Source organism: Poecilia reticulata, linkage group LG21 (assembly GCF_000633615.1).
Source record: "Poecilia reticulata strain Guanapo linkage group LG21, Guppy_female_1.0+MT, whole genome shotgun sequence".
Taxonomy (NCBI): Eukaryota; Metazoa; Chordata; class Actinopteri; order Cyprinodontiformes; family Poeciliidae; genus Poecilia; species Poecilia reticulata.
The window spans coordinates 8,398,128-8,420,731 of NC_024351.1; the positions used below are offsets into that span (position 1 = coordinate 8,398,128).

Genomic DNA, 22,604 nt, shown 5'->3' on the forward strand with positions numbered 1-22,604 from the left:
ATATAATCATAATCAGTAAAGTGGAATATTTTAGGCACATGTTTCTAATTTCAATTATTTGCTTTTTAATTTCATAGTAAATAGAATCACAAATATGTGGGAAAAAATGTGAAAAAGTTCAAATGGTACACCTGTTAATCTTTTATTTATCAGGACTGGATTAGTTTAAGAAAATCTCACAGTTTTTAAGCTAATTTGTCTTTTACGGGCTGTTGATTTTTCACTTCTACAGCCATAGACTGCAGAAGTGGAGTAGGTTATACTTCCCTGTGTTGGCTGACGGGGGAGATGATCCTTGCTGAGTTTTGATGGAGTCAGACATTAGTGGCAGTAGTAAAACAAGCGGGATAATGGTGAGAAATAATGAGACAGCGAGGCAGCAGGCCCCGTCTAAGAGTGAGGTGGCAAACAGCCTCCAGGGATGGGATGTAAATAACCAACTTTGTCTTACTATGTGTTTCAAGGTGAACTTTCATTCCTTATTGCTTCAAGCAGCAGGCTCTTCACTAGTTACATATGGGTCAAGATTTGGCTTTAGGTTTATGATTAGAACAAGATTATAGCTATATTTGAGACGGTTAGAGCAGCTGCACAATGCCTTACAAACTATATGTACCAGTGAGTTGAGTCTGTAAAATGCCATATAATTTTATTTTTTTATTTTTTTATCCAAAACTGTTAAATCTACCTATGTACATTAGTTTATTCCTTACACGAGGGATTAGAAATAAAACTTTCCCAAGAAACTTTGTGAGCTGGCTGAACTTGAACATTACCTAAAAGTAAAGGTTAAAGAGACTAAGAAATAATAGTAAGTCAATGTAATGTCCTCTGAAGACATGAAAGCACATTTCTCGTGAGGTGGAAGTTTCAGGGGAGCATCGATTACTGCAGCAAAGCTCGAGCATTACTCTCTGAGCTCTCACCTTTTACCACTTTAGCCTTATCATTCGAGAAACACGAAGGCTTGGCCTTTTCTTCTTTGTCGTCCGAGTTGGGTCTTAGCTGCGACAACACAGACTTCTCGCTGCCTAAGCCTGCGCCGCTTTGTCTTTTATCAGCGTAGGAAGCTCAGAAGACAGATCTCGGGAGACATTCAGTTCCAGAGGGAGAGACAACAACACAATGCTACAGAATGTTGAGTCAATATGCAAAAAAAAAAAAAAAAAAAAACCTCCTTGTCCACCTCTCATTATCTGACAGTACAGGGGTTAGTTTATATCTGTATATGTGATTATGTACGTGTTGAGGAAAAGGTATAAAACGTGTGTGGAGGAAGGAGGTGAGGCCGAAACAAACAACTGCACCTTCTTTGCACAGCTTGAAAAGACAGAATGAGAAATAAAGTGGACACATGTACATTTTCTAATGGTGAGTCTCCATGACCGAGACGCTGACAGGTGGATTTAGCTCACAGACGCAGCAGGACAGCTGTGCACTCAGTTTCACTTCATTTCTTTCAACTGAAGACAATCACACAATGTATTAAACACACAGTGACTCATCACTAGAGGACATCCGGTCTAATGCCGATGAGGAGTTTTTGTTTAGTTATGCAAGGATTGAGTGTGCTGATAACCGAATGGTTATGATGAATAATTTAAATTTGACTATATTTTATTCCAGTCGTGTGTTTATATATTGCTGGTAGTGTTGGAGTTGACCTGCTAATGAATTTCATATTGATTATCCAACACTCCAGCAAATAAAGAAAAAAGAAAAAAAGTTTTGTTGCATTAATTACTATCTGGAGACAAACAGAAATGCTGAAATCAGATGAAAACAAACACAAATCATGGTGGTCTGCATGCATGGTTTCTTTTTGCCTTGCAAAAATACTTATCCCCCTTCAACTTCTTATTTTGTCTCAGAAAATACATTTTATAAAGTATGGAATAATTGTGATGAGGAAAGAAGAGGATATTTATATACATTTTTTAAATTCTGCTCAGAAGCTAACTATTCTGTGAAGGTCTCTGTGTTTTAACATTGGTGCATATTCAGGATCATAAAACCCAAGAAAACACTTGAAATGTCAGGAATGACGTTGTGCAGCTGCAGACAAGAACTAATGTAAGTATAACCTACTCCAAGTTGAACTTAATTATTTTAATTCCCCCTCTGTTTTATAATTTTGCAGAATAAGTACGTATTATAAGAACCAATGCTCTTTAATCATTCACAAAAGCAGCAGAAAGAAAACTGATTAAAGCATCCTTGAATTATTGCCCAGACAATGGAGAAAGTCTCCCCAGCACTCCAGGAATGTGTATCTACTTTCACTTAATTTCATCATCCATCTACAACGTGGGTCCATTTAAGAATCAAATATTTTCTTATTACTTGTGGGAAGTCTCTCTCGCTCTCTCTCTCAAACACACACACACACGCACACACACAGAGCAACTTGCTGTGTGTCCTCTTGCTTTCAAGGTTAAACTGGAGTCCCTGTGACGCTCACAACGCATTTGCATCAAACCACAAGCCAACAGCTGCCAATTAACACACAGCCTCTCCGTTAATACACACATGTCACTGTCACTTAGAGAGTCGGAAGATATCTCTCTCGTAGCAGGCGAAATACTGCAGCATGCAAACACTCATGAAAACATGATTTAGGTGCAGGGTAAACATAACGGACTGGCTAATTGTTTTCAACGGGAGCAGTGAGCTGGGGAAGCGAGAGCGGTGCAGGCATGCACCAAACAGGATTTTTAACATTTGCTTTGTCATGCAGTTACAGTAAAAAACTGACTCAGTGAGCTCTGACACACAGCTCATAACAATCCTCACTGCACTACAGGTAGCTGCAGATAAGAAGTGGTCAAACTTTAATGTATGGCTACGTATGTATTCAAGCTATTCTAAAATTTGTAACAATGCAATTGTTATAACACTCTTTTTCCTGTGCTCTTGAAGTCATCCACATTAAAAAGCTTCCATTTTTTTCTGAGAATAATCTGTGCACTGTCAGGCACACAATTCAGAAGCTTTGGATGAGAATACCGCAGGGTGGAACCGCGGGAAAATAAAGATAACTCTGCTCCATTACTCACGTGCCACACAAAAACATGCACAGCATAATCCCAACATAACCTTCAGACAACAGTGAATAACCAGTAGACATGTTAATGACAATTTATTAATGAAGGCAGCCACTAGATGGCATCATCCTTCCTTTCATTTCCAATTTTCATTCTCATTTCTCAGCCGAATCTGATAAAGAAAACCGCACGCACTCTAAATACTAAACTAAAAACAGACCACCAACATTAATTTGCTTCACTTAAAAAAATAAGGGAAAAAAAAACATTAGTTATGAAGTCTTTTTTTTTCCTTTTTTCTTTAAAGTCCTGCATAGCTTTTAACAGACATGTAATTTCTGTCTAGTCTAAAACCAGCAGACACAAACCCCAAAAATTCTTTCAGCTGCATTTGCATTTGCAGTTAAAGATGAACATGAAAAACTATTGATCCATGTGGGGACGATGTTTCTTCCACTTTCTATTTATGGACTACTTTGATGTTTATGGTTTTAATCTTCCTAAATGTTTAAAAGTCTTAGGGGTATGAATACTTTTATAAGGTTTAGAAAATGCAACACATTCACCCTGAGGTTTTCACTGCTACATTTTTCCTCAAGCCTCACATTATCTTGCAGAAAGCGACTGTGACGGGTTTCAGAGAGACTACAGTTTATCTACTGACCAATCAATCAGTGGCACTCAGCTTGTGGGGAGGTCTTCTGTATTCGACAAGACTCGAGTCAGACAGTCAATACAATGACCTTCATCCAAACAAAAGATTAGCCGAATCTGATAGGCACACTAGGCATTCTGGCAGACCCAAAGAAAAACAAGTGGACCCAAAGAAGAAATCAAAGCTACTAACAGCTTTTTTTTTTCTGTCTGTAAATGAAAGTGAGGCTTACCAATCTTCACCAGACATGTCAATGTAATGTAAAAATATTTAGCATTTTAGAATTTAAAAAATTATAATTCTTATTACTTGTGGTAAAACTGTGTCCATCTTGGATAATTATTCAGTAGGTTATTTCACCAAATATCATTCATGGCAAAATCCAGAACAAGAGATGAAGGTGATTTGGGTAGGAAAACATTAGAATCGTGCATTATAAACTTTATTCATGCCAACTTATTAAATATGAGCAGAAAAAAGTAAGTAAGTAAGTTGTTACAATTAAAAACTTGAAGATGAATAAAAATATAATTGAAAAGTTAATTTAGTTCAGCAACTCCATTCAAAACGTGAAACTCATAAATGCAGCATAATTTTAGACGGTGAATTTGGATGGATAAAGCCCACAGCTAATGAAAACCTGAAAAATTACAGTTCTCGAAGTCTGGAGGAAGAAAGGAAATTGAGAGACACCAGACCCACCGATACAGACGAGTTGAAGGTCATTATTAAGAGTCTCCTGGACTTCCTTAATATCTCAGCAGAGGCACAGGACGAACACCTTGATGCCGACGTACATCGTTGCACTAATAAAGAACTGCTAAATCCATCTACATATTAGGTGCATATACTCAGTAAGCCAACCTTTCTTTATCAAAAAATTACAAAATTACATTTTCTAATAAACAATTTTTGAGATCTTTCATTACCTGCAAGCTATAACAACCAGATTTAGCTGAATTTCTAATCATTTGTGTAATAAATGTTCCACTTTTTGAGTTGAATTATTCAAATAAATTCACTTTCCAATGATAATCCAATCCGCTGCACCTGGATACCATAACAAACATCCATAAACAACTGCAGAATGCAGTTTAAGTAAAGTCATAAAACAAACAACTTTGAATTGTGCAAGCAAACCTGTAGTTTGGCACTGTGCCATAAAGAACAGACAACAAATAAAATTAGGATTCTTCAGCAAACGTGTTGAGGTGAACTGAGATTGAAGATCAAAGTCACTGATTATTTCTTCCTCTTGCCTTTCTTGGATGAAGGAGGGGGTGGAGGCGGCGCCTCAACCTCCTCCTGAGCTGGTTTCTCTTCGTGCTCCTTTACCCACATTATCAGACGGTTGCAAAATTCTTTGTAATCCTCGGATAATTTCTCACTGGTCTCCTACACGCAAAACGGAAGCAGAGAGAAACACATGATGTCAAACCTGTGTAGCTAACTTAGCTCATTATTGGGTTCTTTTTGTTCGTTTGTTTTTTTTTTTTCAAACAATTACAGACGACGCTTTCATTCGTTTCACTGACCAGCACTTTCTCATACGTCTCGATGTGACGCTTCTTCAGGTCATATTGTTCCATCATATGCTGCCTGTAGCGCTCCATCATGGTTTCACGGGCCACCCGGTAGCTGTGGATCTTTTCGTAGAGCCTCTCCTCCCTTTCCTCCTCTCCCTGTGTGTCCAATAGTTCTGGAAAATGTTTCCGGCGTCTGCATCCAAGCACAAAGCCTTGTTGAGCACATTTGCAAGCACGTGTGCGTGCGTCACAATTTACAGCCATGTTAACGTTTCAACATCTTTCGGAGAGGTCTCCTTCCAGAATGGACATTCATGAGTAAGTAGCACATTTTGGATCAAATTTATTCATCAGCAGTGCACGGCAAAACCTTTTCTAGTATAGCATTGTCCAAGTCCAGAGGTTTCATGTCAGAGATCGATCTGTCCAAGAAAGCTCAAATTGTACAATTGTTTTCTCTACATCATGTGTCAAACTCCAGGCCCGGGGACCAAATCCGACACGCCTGGAGTTTTTGTGTGGCTCTGTAGACGCAATCGAGGCTGTGCACTTTATGTCCATGTGGTATGGACATCAACTCACCATTTCTTATTTTGACATATGAAAAATTATTTTATATGAAATCCTGGAATCGTGAAGCGTTAAAATATGTGTTGCTTTTGCGTCGTATAGTGCATGCTATTCGGATCAAGATTGTGGAACTTTCAGTGTTTAAAAAGACTCTGAAGTTATTATTATTATTTTTTTTGCATAATTAAAGATCAACTGACCAGCTGAGAATAACAATTCTATGAGTCTATGAGAAATTTAGTGGAACTGCCGTCAAGTGGAGCTGCTCCAGGCATTCACCATGCAAAGGTCAGTGCATTTTCATTAGTGCAGGCACAGTGTCTGAACAGTGGGTCATTGTTGAATAGTGGATATTTAAGTGTCATTTGGGTAATTTCCATTGCATCAGCATGTTATGGATATGTCTCGTAAAGCGTCTCAAGGTTCATGTGTCACATTTTTAAAGTCATTGAACAAAACAAAAGCCAGTTTTAGCTGGACTGAAATGGTTATCGAAATGTATACTGTGTTTTTAATTTTGTGCAGAGCAACAAAAAGTACAAACATTAACAATACTTCCAGTTGCGCTAAGCTCCATGTAATTTAGAGTTCTACTTCAGACATGTACAGCTGAATTACCCAGCGTTAGAACTAAGCAGCAAAGCAAAGCAAGAGGGGCAGGAAGTCTATTGGTAGGCAGACATGTGGATGAGTTACATTAGCATATTTATAGATCCTTATTTACAGAATGTGGAAAAGGTGTGGAATCATATATCCATCTGCGAATAAGAAGTGACAAGGAGCATTAATATGAAAGGGACAGATTGAAGATTTGAAAGGGGAAAAAAATAAGTGCAAATTAGCCAATCATACAGACAGCTGTGGTTGACGGCTTTTCTGTCACAATAATGTGTTCAGGGAGGAAAAAAGTGCAGGTAAGATCTCAGGAGCAACACTGTGAATTTCAAAGATTTACTAAGGACAACGCTTACAGATAGATGCAGGCAGGGCAGCAGAAAAGAAATAGAAGGGACATTAAATACACAGGAAGTGTGTTTAGTGACGTGGAACCCAGTTATCAGGGAGATGCTGAACAGCTGAGGAAGATGCTGAGCAGGGAACTGAGGGAAGGTGGCGCTAAAACACAGAATCAAAACACAATGCGGTAAAAACCAACACACACACCAACAAACTATGACATCTATGATTTAATGGCTGACTTACAGTTGTGAAAAATTAGGGATTATTTAGAACAATACTCACGAATAGCTGGTTACATAAAACTAAACAACCGTGTCTTTTTAAATACAGAAATGTACAGCAAAAGCTATCCGTGGACGGCTTTTAGCAATACATGGGCTGCACTTTGATTGAATTTACTTTGAATTGTTCAAATTACTAAAATAACGTTTTAATGGCTTCAGTTACATCTTGGTATCATCACATCAAATTTATTGAGCACTCTATAAATGTTTTTCCCCATGCAAATGGCTAATTTTTAACTGAGGGGAGGAGAAAGTCAGCAAAGGTCAACACACAGTTAATGAGCAACAGCCTTGTATCTTTGTTACTGTGTGAGAAATTGTGCAAGTCTGAATAAGTATAACTCAACGTCCTGTTGCACAAATATGTGAGAGACTATTGCACCGCTGGTTTCAACCGGTGCCTCTGACAGACCAATGCTTTGGATCATTATCTTTTCTAAAATTGCTGGATAAGGTGTCTGCAGTCAGACATGCCTGGACATAGTAACACACACATGCAAGTGTCACAAGAGGATAAGAAAGGTGACATAAAAAGACCACATCTCTTCGGAGCAACAGACTCGTTGGGGCTCGGAAATAGCTCTCTAATTAACAGACCCAAATATCTCATTTGTCCTGTAGAGGGATGGACAATGGGAGAGGAGGAGAGAGGGAATAAAAGAAGGCATGTGGGAGATCCAGTGGGAACTCAGGTGAAGACTTTAAAAATACCGACTATGACTAACGGCAATATTCATCTAATTTAAGGTGTTATTTAAAGGTTGAGACTAACCACACAGTCGGAAATATGGAAAGGCAGCAAAGCTAGGACCAAGCTGTGTGAATAGCCACCACTCTTTAGTTGATTCATAAACAATTATTCAAAACTTGCCCTCTGGACAGGATGCACTGCCCTTTCAAGATGTGGAAAAGTCAAGGGACATCTTTCTTCACTGCACTAATAAGAGCTAAGTTCACTTAAGGGGAAATTACTCCAAAAGTTTTTCTGGTAGCTTTTTAAATCCACTCTGTGGTTACAAAAATGCATGTTTCTACAATGCATTATGTAACCTGAAACATCAGTGTTCAAGCACAAAATATCCCCTCCGTGAAATTAAGTAGCAAAAAAGAGCGAAAGCAGACCTGAACAAATGCCCGAACTTTGTGTACAGGTCTGGCAAGGCTGGGGTGGTCACTTCACCGCCGGATGGACTGGGCTGGGTAACATGATCAGGGCTGAGTGGATCTGCCAAGGATGAAATTATTGTATTTAAAAGGATAAAAGACACAAAAAAAAGCTAAATGCATGATTTTAAGTCTTTGTAGAATAATACCAGGGGCCTGGGTTTCAGGTGGAATATGATGACCAAGTTCCAGTAGCTTAATTTGTTTGAGGAACAGGCGGCGGGACTTAGAAGCCTACGACAACAGAACATCATCGCGCATGTATGAGCAAATAATGCATCAAAATGTATTTTCATTTGTGGTAGGGATTAAACTGGATTTGAAAACTCTCTCTTTCTCACGGGGTTATCTGAGCTACCTTTTCAAAACGCCCTGGCTCAGTCATTTCCCAGGCTTTTTTCATGGATTTAATCTGGTCAACTCTCTCCGTATCTCTCTTTACTTCAATACACTCCGGGTTGGTGTGGTCAGCGGCGACACGCAGTGTGTAATTTGGCTTAGTCAGGTCCAGGTTCTGTGCAGAGGCACACACACACAAACAAGATAATGAAAGATCATGCTCACCTCAACAAGCACAAGCTGAAGGTCGTTGTTCTGCTACTTGTGATGCTTTTTAAATTAGAAATTCATTGTAGTTATGATATATTACTAATAATTAAGTTGGACAGTAACAGTTGCCAGACGACCTTCTTCTACCTCACAGATTTAAAATTAATAAATATGATCTGGCCTGCATTGTGACTGTTAGTTGGCTTAATGTCTTCTGTCACTGTACTTTTGTGATACATTACCGATCCTTGCTTGGAAACACCTATGGAGACGTTAGACTTTCCTCTGTGCCTCTCAACTTCACCCTTTCGGCCCATTTTTGGTGTTTCAGTCTTGGTACCGTTGTGGCCTGGTGTGCCGACTCTAGACGAAGACTTGGCGTCCCCAGGCTTGAACACTGAATGTTAAAGATAGTAGGAAAGAATTTTTTTATTTATTTTTAATTTGCCTGATGTCATTTGAACATTATCTTAAGTACAAACAGTTCAAGAAAATGCTTCGGGGCTTCAGAAAATAGAAATATTTTACAACATGCTGGACTGGTTGGCAAACCCTTTTAATTCAGTGCTAAACTGTTATTTTTACATTTTGCAAATTTTACTTGATCTTTTTCAATGAGATATTCCGAGATGAAAAGAAGCAGCAGCATTTAAAAAGAATTCATGTCCATTTCCAAATAAAAATCGTTTTTCAGCCTTGTTTAAACAAGTAAAGGAGATTGACTAAGTGTGGCAAGAGGTGCATGTGTTGTGCAGTCACATGTATGCTAGATGGCACTGTTGCACTTCAAAAGCTAAAACTAACAGACTTCTAAGTGTCAATGCAGTGAATCCTACTATTGTAACATCATTGAGCGAACTTCTTGCCATTCTCTCTGAAGCACTTTGATAGATTCTCCTACGGATGTAGAAACTTGCTGTTCCTATTGTATCTAAAAAATATATATGTGCATTGTTGCAAAATAAATATATTTTCAGGGTAAAAAAAAATCCATAATCCTCACAACAAATAAGTGTTGGTGGATAACTGCTTTAATGGAGAAATAAAGAATATATAGTTCACCCATAATATTATGCATGTGCCAAAACACATGCAGTGCAGTGTTTTAATTGCATCATGTTAGACAACTTGTAAATTAGGCTTAAAAGCTTTGCATGGCATGGCACTGCATGCGTATTTGCGTAGCGTGATGGGAGCATGATCAAGGGCACAGTCCCACCACTGAGACAGAGTTAAACTGGGTGAAATTAATCCAGTCTTCTGCTTGGATATTTCCCTGGGCACCAGGGGGCAAGAGCCAACTTCATTTGACATCCCATTGACCCATTTCTACAAAATTATCTGAAGAACACAGGAGGTTTGTGAGGACTGACCCCTCCATGGACATTCGAACAAAAGCAGTGACAACATGCTTAACATTCTTGATAGGATGGATAACAATAGTGATATTGTGTCCAATCATTTAGCAATTTAAATCAAAGAACAAAGAAATTGTGATGATGCATTATAAGTTGGGTTGATATTATTTTTGGGGTATGAATTTCTTATAGATAAAAAATATTTTATGATACGTTATAAGGGATATAGTATTGCGATATGCTATCATATTTTGAGACAATAACCTGAGTTGATAACAATCTTTATACAAATAAAATATATACATTTTAATGTTGTCCGTAAGCATAATTTTACCTTGCATGTCTCGCTAGAAACAAATTTATTTGATCTAATTTAACAACCATTCATTGTCTAAATGGGTGAAATCAGATGTCTGCACAGACTTTAGGAAACTACTATTTTTTCCATCCTACATTTTATCTGACGTTTATTCAGACAAAACTTGTCAAAACTAGTTTTACGTTTGTTAGGTTACGAAACTGTTACTTCTCCTGTTTGCTAATGCATTAAGGGTCAGATACCATAAATATTCGGGGGGGAAAGGTGGAAACTTGCAAATCGTGGTGTAAAAAAACAGCCTACTAACCTAATGCAGTTACGCCTGATCTGGGAGGAAGTGTGAGCAAAAATTCGAGCAAAGAATTGTGTAAACCATGTGGAACAATACCCCAAATTTCCGACTCGAGGCACACAATTTAAAGGCAATTCTACTAAAATCAAACAAAATTTATGTACATTTATAACTTTAAAGAAGGGGTTATTTTTTCTCTGTATTTACGAAGGTGGCATAATTATTCTAGAATAATTTCTAACGTACCTAAAAATAGTGTGTATCTTTTTATTAAGTGTATGTGAATATCTCATTTTAACTGTAATAGAAGCAAAATTGTCAAGAGTAACAAACAGTCAGAATTCAATGACAACAAATTGGGCTTTTTCTACAGGCAATCATGCATACTCTTCCCATGCTGATCTGTTTCACAGCAACACAGCTGCAGCCAATGAATTTTCTTCAAACTGTTCAAAGGATTCTATAAAATGTAAACCAATTTCTATTTTTTTTTTTGTCTTTCCAACTGATCTGATCTAATGGTTAAAATTAGAAACCCATTCAAGAAACTAAGATTGCTTCAACAGTCAATAATAAACGGGCTAAGCAGATATCTATTTGATTTGCTGTGTTCATCAAGTTTGCATTGTAATAACAGGCTTCTGGCCATTGGAAGCCTAGAAATGCCTAAGCTCCAACACTGCTTCATGAGTATCAATAACACTTCAAAACAAAGAATAAGATGTACAAGAGTAATGATGATGAGGAAAAGAAAAAAAACAAAAACATTTAGAACCCGAGGCCTAAATGCTGCAAAGACAAAAGGAAAATGGTTCCATTGTCTATTATAGGCATACATGTATCACAGGGGTAGATGAGTCATGTGGAATGCATACTAAGAGCTGTGAGTTCAGATCAAGACTCACTTGAGTGACTTGCTGTTCTAGCTTTCCTAGGGGCTATTGAGAATAGCTGTTTGGTGTGGCATCTATGTAGTTTTATACGGTACGTACCTCTGATTTCATTCTTCTTCATTTCTTGCAGCATATGGACAAAATCCAGCTGGTTTTCATCCAAATGCCAGCTCTTACAGAGTATCTCTGCTTGTACCACATACTTATGATCCTGTGAAACACAAATAAGCAAAGATTCAAGTAAAAATGTTGCAATGCAATATATATATATATATATATATATATATATATATATATATATATATATATATATATATATATATATATATATATATATATAAGCAAAGAAATTAACACAGTACAAAAAGATGCATAGACACATGCAGCATACAGCAGAATAAGCATAAAGCCATAAGCCTTGATACAGTGGAAAGGGTTTTTAAAGTGCAAGACATAGCTTTAGCTATTCCGTGTTTTGACTAAAGCACACAGCGAGCAAAAACAAAGACCTGGTTAGTTAAATCATGAGTGTGAAAGGAAAAAAAAAAAATGTTTCAGAACTTAAGAAGCACACTTTTTTTTTCTTTTTCTCCACTAGAGGGGGAAAAAAATTCTCTATTTGTGCAGGCAAGCACTTTCAGCAAAAGTGTTCTAATACTTTTGGCAGTATAGTGTATGTGTGGGTGAATGTAAATCAATATGTGTGAGCCTGCTTACAAATCCGTATGCAGGAAGCAAAACGGATATGGACAGGCGGAAACTAACTAGGTGAGAGGGACAAACATAGAAAGTCTTTGTACCGGGATGGAGTCAGAGGACAGGTTTGATCTTTCACAGGTCTGATCTTTAACTTCTAAGCTATGTCGCTTTTCCTTCCTGAATTCTGTAACACAAAATTCACATCAGTTTATATCTGAAGTAAAAATAGTCAACCTTAACAACATGCCTATTCGACAAGTGTGGGTCTCCAGGGTGACAGATTTTTTTTTTTTTTTTTTAATTGGGCCACACACACAAAGTTAGTTGATTTGCAGTTGTGACAATTTTAATTGGTGGGGTGAATAGTGAATAGAACAATCAAGTAACTATGTTACCATCAGTTGTTATAAAAATGATACATTTCAAATATAACCCAAAAGAAATTTGACTTTGTAATTTAACACCTTGAAATTGGGCCTCTGTCTCTTTAAGAAAGGACGGTTCTTTAACGCTCCGCCTTCAGGAAGTTATCACAACATTGTTCATCTATTAACCTCTTAGTAACGTTTTTAACAGCGTGGCTCTAAGAAGTAGCTAATATAATGAGCTCAGCAAATGTGCAATTCCACCAGGTGTTTGCTGATTGCTGCTGGCTAGTCTGAAGGAGCCGAGTGGAGGAGTCACAGGGGAGGGCTGCTCTATGAGGTGGAAGCTTGGAAGCTGCAGCTCTGAGGAGGAGCTTCGTCCTAGGTTCCCCATACATAGCTGAATGGTTGCCATGGGAGATTAAAGGACTTTTCAAACAAGAATAAAAGAATCAAAGCAGCACTCCAGGTATGTTTTTGATGAGGGGAATATCACTATAACATGCTGTGAAGCCAAAAAAAAAAGAAAGTCTATTTTACATAATACTGCTCTTTTCAACATGTATTTTCTGTCACTTTCATATGCATCACTTTATGGTGTTTAAATCATGTCTTTACACTCTCCAAAAGACATTAAATGGGCATACTGTACATATATTTATGAGGCATTTTAACTTTCTGCCTCATGAAGAACTTAAATTAATAAATTTTTCTCATAATACAAAAGATTTTAACAAAAAGTACTTAACTTACCTGGCTGTTGACCTTTGTTTGCCTTGAAGAAGAATACAGGTAGTACAACAAAGCCCCTCCCAGTGATGCCGGCCATCTCCTCCTCCTTGTCCAGAACAGACAAGTGTATCAACACGTTTGGGTCAGACGTTTCAAACTGAATTGTGGCCATAGCATCTGCAATCACGTGAACAGTGTAACTGAAAGAAATTTTCAGAAAATCAGTTGTTTTTTTTGTCTCAGAGGAGTGTTACAGTCGGCTTGTCCATACTTTCTTAAACTGTTAGTTTAACATAACTTGTCTTCTCACCGACATATGAGATTTTTGTCGCTCGGAATGTAATAATCTTGGAATTGCTTCACTGTGAACGCACTGACGGGAACTTCACGGCTCAGTTTTGGAAGTGGCTCTTTTAAGCCGATCAACCGCATCCTCCATTTGCCATCGCTGAGAGAGAAGCCGGGCTTAACCACCTCCGCAACAAACGTGTAACCAAGCTGCGAAACAAAAACAAAATAAAAAAAATTAAGAATCTAAATGTAACAAAAGATTTCCTGGTGCTTTGAGAAGGAAGGTAGAACAAATCTCTGTATCCACAGACCTTATTGGGTTTGTAAACGTGGGGCAGCACTTTGAGCATCTCGACTTCCTGTCCCGTGTCGTTGTTAACAACGTGCAGACAACAGTTAGAAATTGGACACAAGATGATTGGCACCAGCAGCATCTCCTTTGGAACAATGAATACCTCTCTATATAAACAACAAACACGAAGTTGTCAGCTAGAGATACAACTCAGTAATCATTTTAAAAGACAAAATTTAGAGATGCAACAAGAAATTGCCCTGCGACCAGAATCGGCCAAAGCTTCAGCTCGACTTGACACTGATTGGTAATTGATTGATCTTTTTTGTGCATCAGGCTTGGTGGCACCAGGTCTGGCTGACAACACCCACTGGTGTGGACACTTTAAAGAGTGGAGGGGATTAAATAAAAAGGACACTTTGGTTTATTTAGGAAGTGAAAAGTATCTGCTAAAATTACACTTTTAGCAGATATCATGAAGCCTGCCAAAAAAAAGTTTCACTGTATTGTCATTGTGGTGGCTTGTCAGAGGACTTTTAATTACCAAACATATAAGATATATTAAAGGTTGATAGGAAACTGTTTAATTTCCAAACCTAGCGATTAAAATAGAATTGTTCTCTAACCTGAAGACCAAAGCCCAGGACTGGTTTGTGTCCTGGAAAGCGACGGAGTAATCAGCGAAGGCGATTTTTGACGATTCATCCTGCAGACAGGGGTACAGTTCTTCTTCCTCCCCTAAATTATCAACAATGTATCTGGACAGGAAAGACAGGAATCAGAAGATACTTAAAAATGCAAAGAAATTGTCTGCAAAGATTATGCACCATTTCTAAAAATTATTCTCAGAGTAAATAAACATTTACACTTTAGCAGAAAGTGAATGAAACCTACTAAGTATATCACATGAATAGAAAGCTACTCTAAAGAGGGGGAGATGCCGTTTTGTTGCCTCTCAGCGTGGAGTAGATGCTTCTGTCAGCTAAGACAAGCACATGCTTAAAGGTTGACAACAGCCAAAGAAATGCCCCCTCTGTCCTCCATACACACACTGACTGAGCTTTCAGTGTTTGTGCACATATATACTTCCCGAGGCAGCGGGTCATTCGACAGACGCTGCAAGCCGATTGGTACGGGGTGAGTATAAACAGCAGATGGTACCACTGGGAAAAGATGGAACACAATGTGGAAAATACTCCCTGCATGGCCCCCACAGGCTGCCACAACCAGGAGAGGGAGCAAACTCTGGGTATGCGGTAGATCAGAGGCAAAGTATGTGATCACACAATCTGCACAATATTCAAAAAAAAAAAAAAAATGAAGCTGGAATGACATTATATTTTCTCTAATGTTGGTATTTGTTCTCCAAATGTTTACAGAAACAAAAGTCAAGCGTTGATGCTTAGCTCAGTAAATTGAAGTATGTGTTTCGAGGAAACTAGTTTAAAAGTGTAGTTAAAAATTGCATCTTTTAAGCAGGTATTAAACATTCTTTTCAGTAATCTAACAGTTTTGTAGTATTATTTTTATTAGTCTGAAGTAATTTAATCTTCCAGGAAATAAAACAATTATGTTTTCCCAAGCTATAAGCAGAAAGTCATCATAATTAACAGAAATAGAGGCTTGAAAACATCCATCTGTTTGAAATTAATTTAATAATAATTACTTATGGAATTTAGCTAAATAAATAAACTTTTCAATAACATAACTTAATTAGATGTACCTGTATCATTGTGTTTCTATTCCTCATAACAGTTTCACATTCTAAAAATCTGTCTTTTATTTACCGTAGCAACAAGGTAGAATGTTTTGCTGGATCTGCTTCGATCTTGTGCCACATTTCTGAAAGGATCTTGGAAACACGAACATTTTCTTTTCTTCCTGAATGACAAGAGCACAAAAAAGAAATCAAGAAAGAAAATCAGCCGCTATTAAGGCTGAAAGACAATGGATGCTAATCCAAAAACACAAACCATTGTTATTGATGAGCTAGTTTGGGCAGGGCCACAGAAATTGGAAATCAGACTCACTTTGCCAGTCTGTGGGTTTTTCTATTTTCCTTCATTTTTTTTGGTCCCTTTAGAAGGATTCTTATTTATTTACCGGTAGCTAATTAGATATTTAAATTCAGCTCTAAAATTGGCTGGAGTCTCGAAATCTTATTGAGTAAATATGACATGACACAGTCCAGCATTTATTGGAACTGTTCGTTGGGATGGATGGGGGTCAAGAAAACGGCGAACAAATCTTCAAAGCCCACTCTTTTGGCAACTACATAACAATTAGATTAAATTGAAATTTAGTTTGTTGTTCTGGTAACTGTATGTCTATTGTTAGGTGAAGTGGAGGATCTATAACAGATTTTTGCACTTCAGTAAAAATCGGGTTAAGTTTTTGCCAGTGCCATGCCTCATACTGCTTTTTCTCCAAGACTCCCCTGTTATTTCCTTGCCCCCTTATGTGGTCACATTTTCTAATTAAATGTTGTAATGTCTGGGTTTTTGGGGACAGGCTGCTTCACATATAAAGAGAGAAACAGAGAGAATATATGTTAACAGGAAAGAGGTAGGAAAAAGAGGTAGAAAAAAACCAAAGCATAACAGTCCAGTGAGTGCTGTGGTCAATGGTATATGACCCCCTTCAACTTTTTCTAGCAGTGCTGGCAGCTTCTATAACAATGCAAGTATTCTAGATGTTTTGAAGACTCCAACTACATGTCAACTTTTTCTTTTTTAAGTGATGCCTTATAGAAGCTACTGGTTTCGACACCGACACATATCATACCTGGAGTTGCCAAAACTAGCCTTAGGCGACTGAAATCAAAACAAATGTCATTTTCAGAATGTCCTCATTATTCTACAGAGGCACTGAATGTCATATTTTGTTTTCTACTTCTTTTTTATAAAAGAATAGTATGAAACAACTAGCTTTGATTGTAATATATGTTAATTGGGATCAAACTGCACTGAATGTGACTACGATTGCAATGAACTGGGTTGGTATGAACTGATTTTTATATGAAGGCCATGTGGCTCAATGTGTACAGTAGTCAACTTGAAATCTGAAATTTGTTGTTGGTTGGACAGATTGCTTCTGCCTCATCCTGATGTGCACCTGAGCATGCCATCACATTATTTTGGTTGTTTTATAATTTTGAAATATTTTTATGTATAATTTATTCAATTTGTATTTGTATTTTTTTTTTTCAAAAAATTGACAAATTATATTTTGTTTGCAGTTCGGCATGTTAATCTGCCTGCATTTATAGTGCTTTCCTGAGGTCGGGATGGGAGCAGTAGTGTTGAAGCGGAACCTTTGTTTGGGGGCGTTGTGAGAGCAACTAGCTAAATGTCTTTCTCCATTTCCTCATTTACAGAGCTCTTTGTGTTGGTGTATTGGTAAGAATTGAAATCCTTCACTATTTGCGCCTCTGCTTCACAGCTCAATTTAATAAACCAGGAAAATTTTAACAACGGGTGAAAATGTAAGCTACTCTCCAGTAAATGCATGTTTCTCATATACTCATGTTTACCTCTACCAGGCTTTGAGGCTTTAAGTGCCCCTCGCACCAAATACCCTTTTAATCGAGCTTGCAGAATTGTGACTGCCTGGATTTCTTTGTCTGTTGGCTCCCTGTCTTCCCATACTTCAGAGCATTTTGTATTTGCTAGAAACAGGAAAATGAGAGAAACAAACCAACACGTTAAAAGTATAGAAAATGAAAAAAAATATATATATAAAAAGTTCAAATGCTATATATTCTGAAATGGTTTCCCTCAAGCAGATCTGGATTTAGGAGTAAATCCACAGATTATAGCACATAACAGCTGTTGCAAAGATAAGCTGCAAGACAGCATGCCATAATTGTGAATTACAAACATATGCAAATGTACACATTTTATTTGTCAACATTAAAATAAGACCTACGGGTAGAAGGTGGCTCTTCTACGTCAGGGGCCCAAAGTGAGGGGTCAGCAGTAAGAGCTTGAAGTGCAAAGTACTCCTGTGATGTCAGCTTTCTGCCCTGGGCCTCATGAAACATGTGCAACACTGCCAAGTTAAACAGCTTTGTTTCCGGCAAACAAACAAAGACAAAGAAACAAATACGTACATAAATGTGTGGACAAAAAAAAAAAAAAAAACTGACTTTGCAAGTTCATAGTTATGAGAAAGACTACCTGTAGGACAATAACTTCTGGACAATTACTTCTCATGCTTGCTAAACGTTAAACATAGTAATCATTAATAATTAAAGATGACTTGTTACTGCCATTTTTATATACAAACTCCTGTGTATATAAGAGATAAACTCAACAGGTTCTCTGCTAGGGCTATTAGATCTTTACCAACTTATAAACTTTTACAAAATAATTTTTGACACACCATTAAATAGTTTCTCTGCATCATCCATACATATTTGCTGCACAATAGGATCATTGTTATATGGTTATATGTTCATGTCACATTATAATCGCAAGTTACCTTTTGGTGTTTTCTTGTCCCGGTTTTATAAAAGATGCTTTGGGGGAAATAAGTAACTTCCAGGGTCTTTCTGAGTGATGGGAGCTTATGTTCATCAGTAAAGGAAGCGACCACTTTGGATAAGGCTTTGAATATGACCATGGCCTGCTCATTGAAGCGAACACTTTCCTGTTAAGACAGGACGATAGTATAGGTTTTTATTTACTGCTGCCAGTTAAATAAAACTAAACTAAAATTGATGCAAATGGTGCAGAAATGTAGCAGAAAAAAAGAAGTTTAAACTGTAAACTGTGCTGGCAAACTGAAAATGTTTTTTTTTTTAAATCTGCAATAGTGAAGGTACACGGACAGCTGCACACATTTAAAAGCTGTAGGGGTAAAGAAAAAAGTAATTCCAATATGTTTTAGAGAAAATATTTCAAAAGAAAGTGTTTATATTAGTAAATGTTTAAAGAAAAAATAGAAAAAATATTTCAAATTCCTCTGGTTTTGTCTCTTTGTTTCATCATTAGTTTTCTGACAAAGAAAATACAAAATATTGCTCGAACAAGTGTTCTTCAATTCAGTAACAAAATATTTTTTCACTCTTGGAGAAATAGACAAACAGAAGATTTGTCCATTTATTTTCACCAACTATCCCCCTACTGAAGTCCCACAGCTACATACATGAAAGGATATTTCTATTCTTCTGAATTTTTTCAGTGTACATTAAATAAGAAAACACAGTGGTTTTCTTAAATAAGAAAACACAGTGGTTTTCTTATTTAACTGGTCAAATACACACATCAGAAATGTACTGATACCGTCAGTGGTTTTGTCCAATAAAACGGAAATAAAAATAATCCGTTTAGAATCAAAGGTACTATATTGTCCAGTAGAGCCACCAACATGATCAGCTGTTTTGGGTCACCTTTGCTAGGCTGGGCATAATGGTTTCTTCATCTCCTAATATGAATTGCGTCTCGCTGCTCAGTTGGATGTGGTAGCCTAGAGTTGCATGTACGTGGAGGCAAAACACATTTCGCCTGAGAAATGAGAAAAAGTGACAAAATACATTACAAACAGCAAACAGCTCACCCTGTTTACTAAACAGACTATAAGGACTTGTTCTACCATTTATTCAATGTTTATTATCAAATATGGACTAGATTATTCGGCATTAAATACAACCCAAAATCAATTTAGTATCGAGTTTACAGTTATTGTTTTACTTTACTTACACCTTTTTACTTTTTTTCTATTAAACGTTTCTTTATGCTCCAGAGAAAACCTCTGAAAATCTGAGCATCTTTCTATACATTTTTTTCCTAATATCATACTTAACCAAAGATGGAAAATCATCAAAAGCTAATTTCATACTTTTCAACACTGAGTAGGAACCATATTTTTAAATTTCCCTGAGTATTTTAGATAGATTCACTGTGTTCTTGGAAACAGTACTGCATGTTTCCATTTTCCTCTGTGGTAATTAGTGGGTCAAAAAGTCTGTCTGCCAAATGCCCAGCTGAGTTCACAGGGACTGAAGCGTGGAATTGTGCTACTCAAGACCCATTAGCTTTATACAATTCAGCCATCACAGCATTTAGTAAATGGGTGAGCAGTGAATCAGATCTTGGCAAGTCTGCAGAAACAGAAAAGAAGGAAACAAAAAACTGTGGAAAAGGATAAAGAGCAGAACAGAGAGTTTAACACAAAGATGTGCTAGGGCAGTACACATTTTGTAACATAAAAGCATAATAACAGTTCACAGGAGAGTAAGTATTATGGGGCATTGTCAATTGAGTGTTGTGCATGATTATGGCTCAGCAGTAATTGCATTGCTGCACACTTGCTCCTGACCCCAGAAACTAGGCTTTCTCCTTCTAGGCCAAACTGTTGCCATTAATAGAGAAGAGACCAGATACTTTTTTGCTGCCTTTCAGGACAACTATAGTGGGAAAATATATGTGCTCACGTTATAAGAGCCACTGGTAGATTTTTCAATAGCTGTAAACACACACACAAAAAAAGGGAAATAATGAACCACTTATTTACCTCTGTAGGAAATTTAAAAAAATCATATAAAGTATGGATTTCTCATGCCATTATTCCTTTTGTTATTTACCTCTGTAGGAAATTAAAAAAAATCATATAAAGTATGGATTTCTCATGCCATTATTCCTTTTGATGTGGAATCTTTAAGCACTATTGTCCAATAAATTAAGTACTTAACCGATGCCAATGAGAGTGCCTTTGCTTTTATGTTTTTAGTGCAATTTAAATTTGTTTGCAGTTTTAACAAATGAGTCCTACCCTGGTTCCAAGGTAAGAATAGCTGCCTTTGAGTAGGTGGTCTTGATAGTGAGAACTGGAAGCTGAGCCTGCAAGTTTGTCCAGGACTGAGGTTGAATAAGAAGCGCTGCAGACCTGTGCATTCCGAATGGCGTTTTCTCAACAGGACATGCTGAAATGGAAAACATTTCAAATATAATGGTTGTATAGTTTAACATAAATCTACATTACAAAATGTTAATGCAGGTAAACACAAACGTTATAATTGGGGGTTTTTTAGAAACAACTTGATATACACGCAACACGCAAGTAAGTCGAGCTACTTGCAGAAACTGCAAAGAAATTTTAAGTGCGTGTTCATGTGCAGATAAATCCCTTACTCTTTTCACCAATCTCTCCCCAGTGAAGAAAGGCAGACAAACTGACGAGGATCTCGCAAGGTTCCAGGGAGTCGACAAAAAGATAGTAAGTTCCTCTTACCTCTGAACACTGTGCCAAGAAACACACACAAGACCGATATGTTCTTAAATAAAAATTGCAGGAGGAATGAAACAAGAACAGAGGAAAGCTTCATGGAGAAAAAACTAATGTTGAACTCTTAGCAGGAGAAACTGAAGGATAGAAAGTGAAATGCATATAAAATATTTTCTCAGTGCTAGCTGCTTGTGTTGTTCTATTTTTGAACACTACGGGCAGTTTTCCAATGATTATTTCACTGATTAATGAAAATGAGCTGCCGTCCAAAAAATTCCTACATTTGTCTTGGGGATCAATGCATTTTTTGAGAAATGTGAAATGGATTTTTGTCCAGTCTCATTCTTATTGTTGACTCATGACCAAGGTTCTTGACAGAGGCACGTGAAGTTTTCAGGGCTAAATGTTGTTTTAGGTTCTTTCCTGACCGTCCTGGATGACTCGTTGATGAACGGGAGTAATGGTCACTGCTGAGAAGGTTCAACATTGCTCCATGTTTTCATAATTTATGGACAAAAGTTATAAACACAGTTTTCTTGTGTCCCAATGTAAGTGAGCTAGTTTCTTTTCTATTCTTGAATGTCTTAAAATTCAGCCACAATGTGTTGCTTTTTCGATCTTTGAGTCTCCTTTATGTTAAGAGGCAGCTTCTATTTCAGTGATATTTTGATCCTACATGTCAAACAAACTTGAGACAAGGTGTGGAAACTACAATTTAATTCAGCTTCCAAAACCAAAAACTTAGTCATAATTAAGTTGATCTAAATAGCTGATCATTTACTTTTCCCACATATGGTCAAGGTTGGTTTGGAGAGCTTTTTTTGTGTTTACCCGTATTATATTTCTCTTTAGTTAAAATGGCTTAGGTGATTGGAAACTTTTGCATGTCATAAAAAAAGAAAGAAATAGACCAAATCTGTAAAGGAGAAAATATTTTTTCAAAATGTGTGTGTTTACGTATGTACCTCAGCACTTGCTATATCCACAGATCTATTGGTAGGATATTGACAAGAGGTTGCAGAGCCGCTGATAATAATCATATCTTTTGACAGAAGAGTGCTCTGATGATAAAGGAACAGTCAGGTTATGGTTATCACAATAATCAGTATTAAGATAATATCCAAAGCACAAAAGAATGAAATGTCAGGAAACAGCAATATTAAAAATGTAGATATTAGTCACTTATTCTAAGATGCTGTTTTTTTTTTGTTTTTTTTTTACCTTGAATTGTGATCTCTGGATATGATGAGAGTACATCTGGGGTTTGTGAAAGACCAACAATGACCTGAAGAAAAACAACAAAGGAAGATTGTTTTGTTTTGTTTGTTTGTTTCACCCAACCATTACTTAATGCGCTGTAGTATTTCTTGCTGTCATTTGCATT

At 37.2% G+C, this 22,604-nt stretch overlaps 1 protein-coding gene across 1 annotated transcript in view; it reads right to left on the reverse strand.

Annotated features, from left to right (window-relative positions):
* Nucleotides 1-4,125: 4,125 nt before the first annotated feature.
* Nucleotides 4,126-22,604, reverse strand: part of adgb (androglobin) — a 33,810-nt gene continuing 15,331 nt past the window's right edge. The window contains exons 19-39 of the mRNA XM_008397740.2: nucleotides 22,442-22,505; nucleotides 22,186-22,281; nucleotides 21,127-21,235; nucleotides 20,768-20,918; nucleotides 19,386-19,500; nucleotides 18,476-18,643; nucleotides 17,921-18,059; nucleotides 17,526-17,660; nucleotides 15,781-15,874; nucleotides 14,620-14,751; nucleotides 14,013-14,160; nucleotides 13,721-13,908; nucleotides 13,432-13,610; nucleotides 12,415-12,497; nucleotides 11,714-11,825; nucleotides 8,995-9,149; nucleotides 8,562-8,717; nucleotides 8,353-8,437; nucleotides 8,162-8,264; nucleotides 5,235-5,418; nucleotides 4,126-5,094 (exon numbers count right to left, since the gene is read on the reverse strand). Of these exons, the coding sequence (XP_008395962.1) occupies nucleotides 4,942-5,094; nucleotides 5,235-5,418; nucleotides 8,162-8,264; nucleotides 8,353-8,437; nucleotides 8,562-8,717; nucleotides 8,995-9,149; nucleotides 11,714-11,825; nucleotides 12,415-12,497; nucleotides 13,432-13,610; nucleotides 13,721-13,908; nucleotides 14,013-14,160; nucleotides 14,620-14,751; nucleotides 15,781-15,874; nucleotides 17,526-17,660; nucleotides 17,921-18,059; nucleotides 18,476-18,643; nucleotides 19,386-19,500; nucleotides 20,768-20,918; nucleotides 21,127-21,235; nucleotides 22,186-22,281; nucleotides 22,442-22,505 (2,749 nt within the window). The 3' untranslated portion in view covers nucleotides 4,126-4,941. The remainder of the gene's footprint in view (nucleotides 5,095-5,234; nucleotides 5,419-8,161; nucleotides 8,265-8,352; nucleotides 8,438-8,561; nucleotides 8,718-8,994; nucleotides 9,150-11,713; nucleotides 11,826-12,414; nucleotides 12,498-13,431; nucleotides 13,611-13,720; nucleotides 13,909-14,012; nucleotides 14,161-14,619; nucleotides 14,752-15,780; nucleotides 15,875-17,525; nucleotides 17,661-17,920; nucleotides 18,060-18,475; nucleotides 18,644-19,385; nucleotides 19,501-20,767; nucleotides 20,919-21,126; nucleotides 21,236-22,185; nucleotides 22,282-22,441; nucleotides 22,506-22,604) is intronic.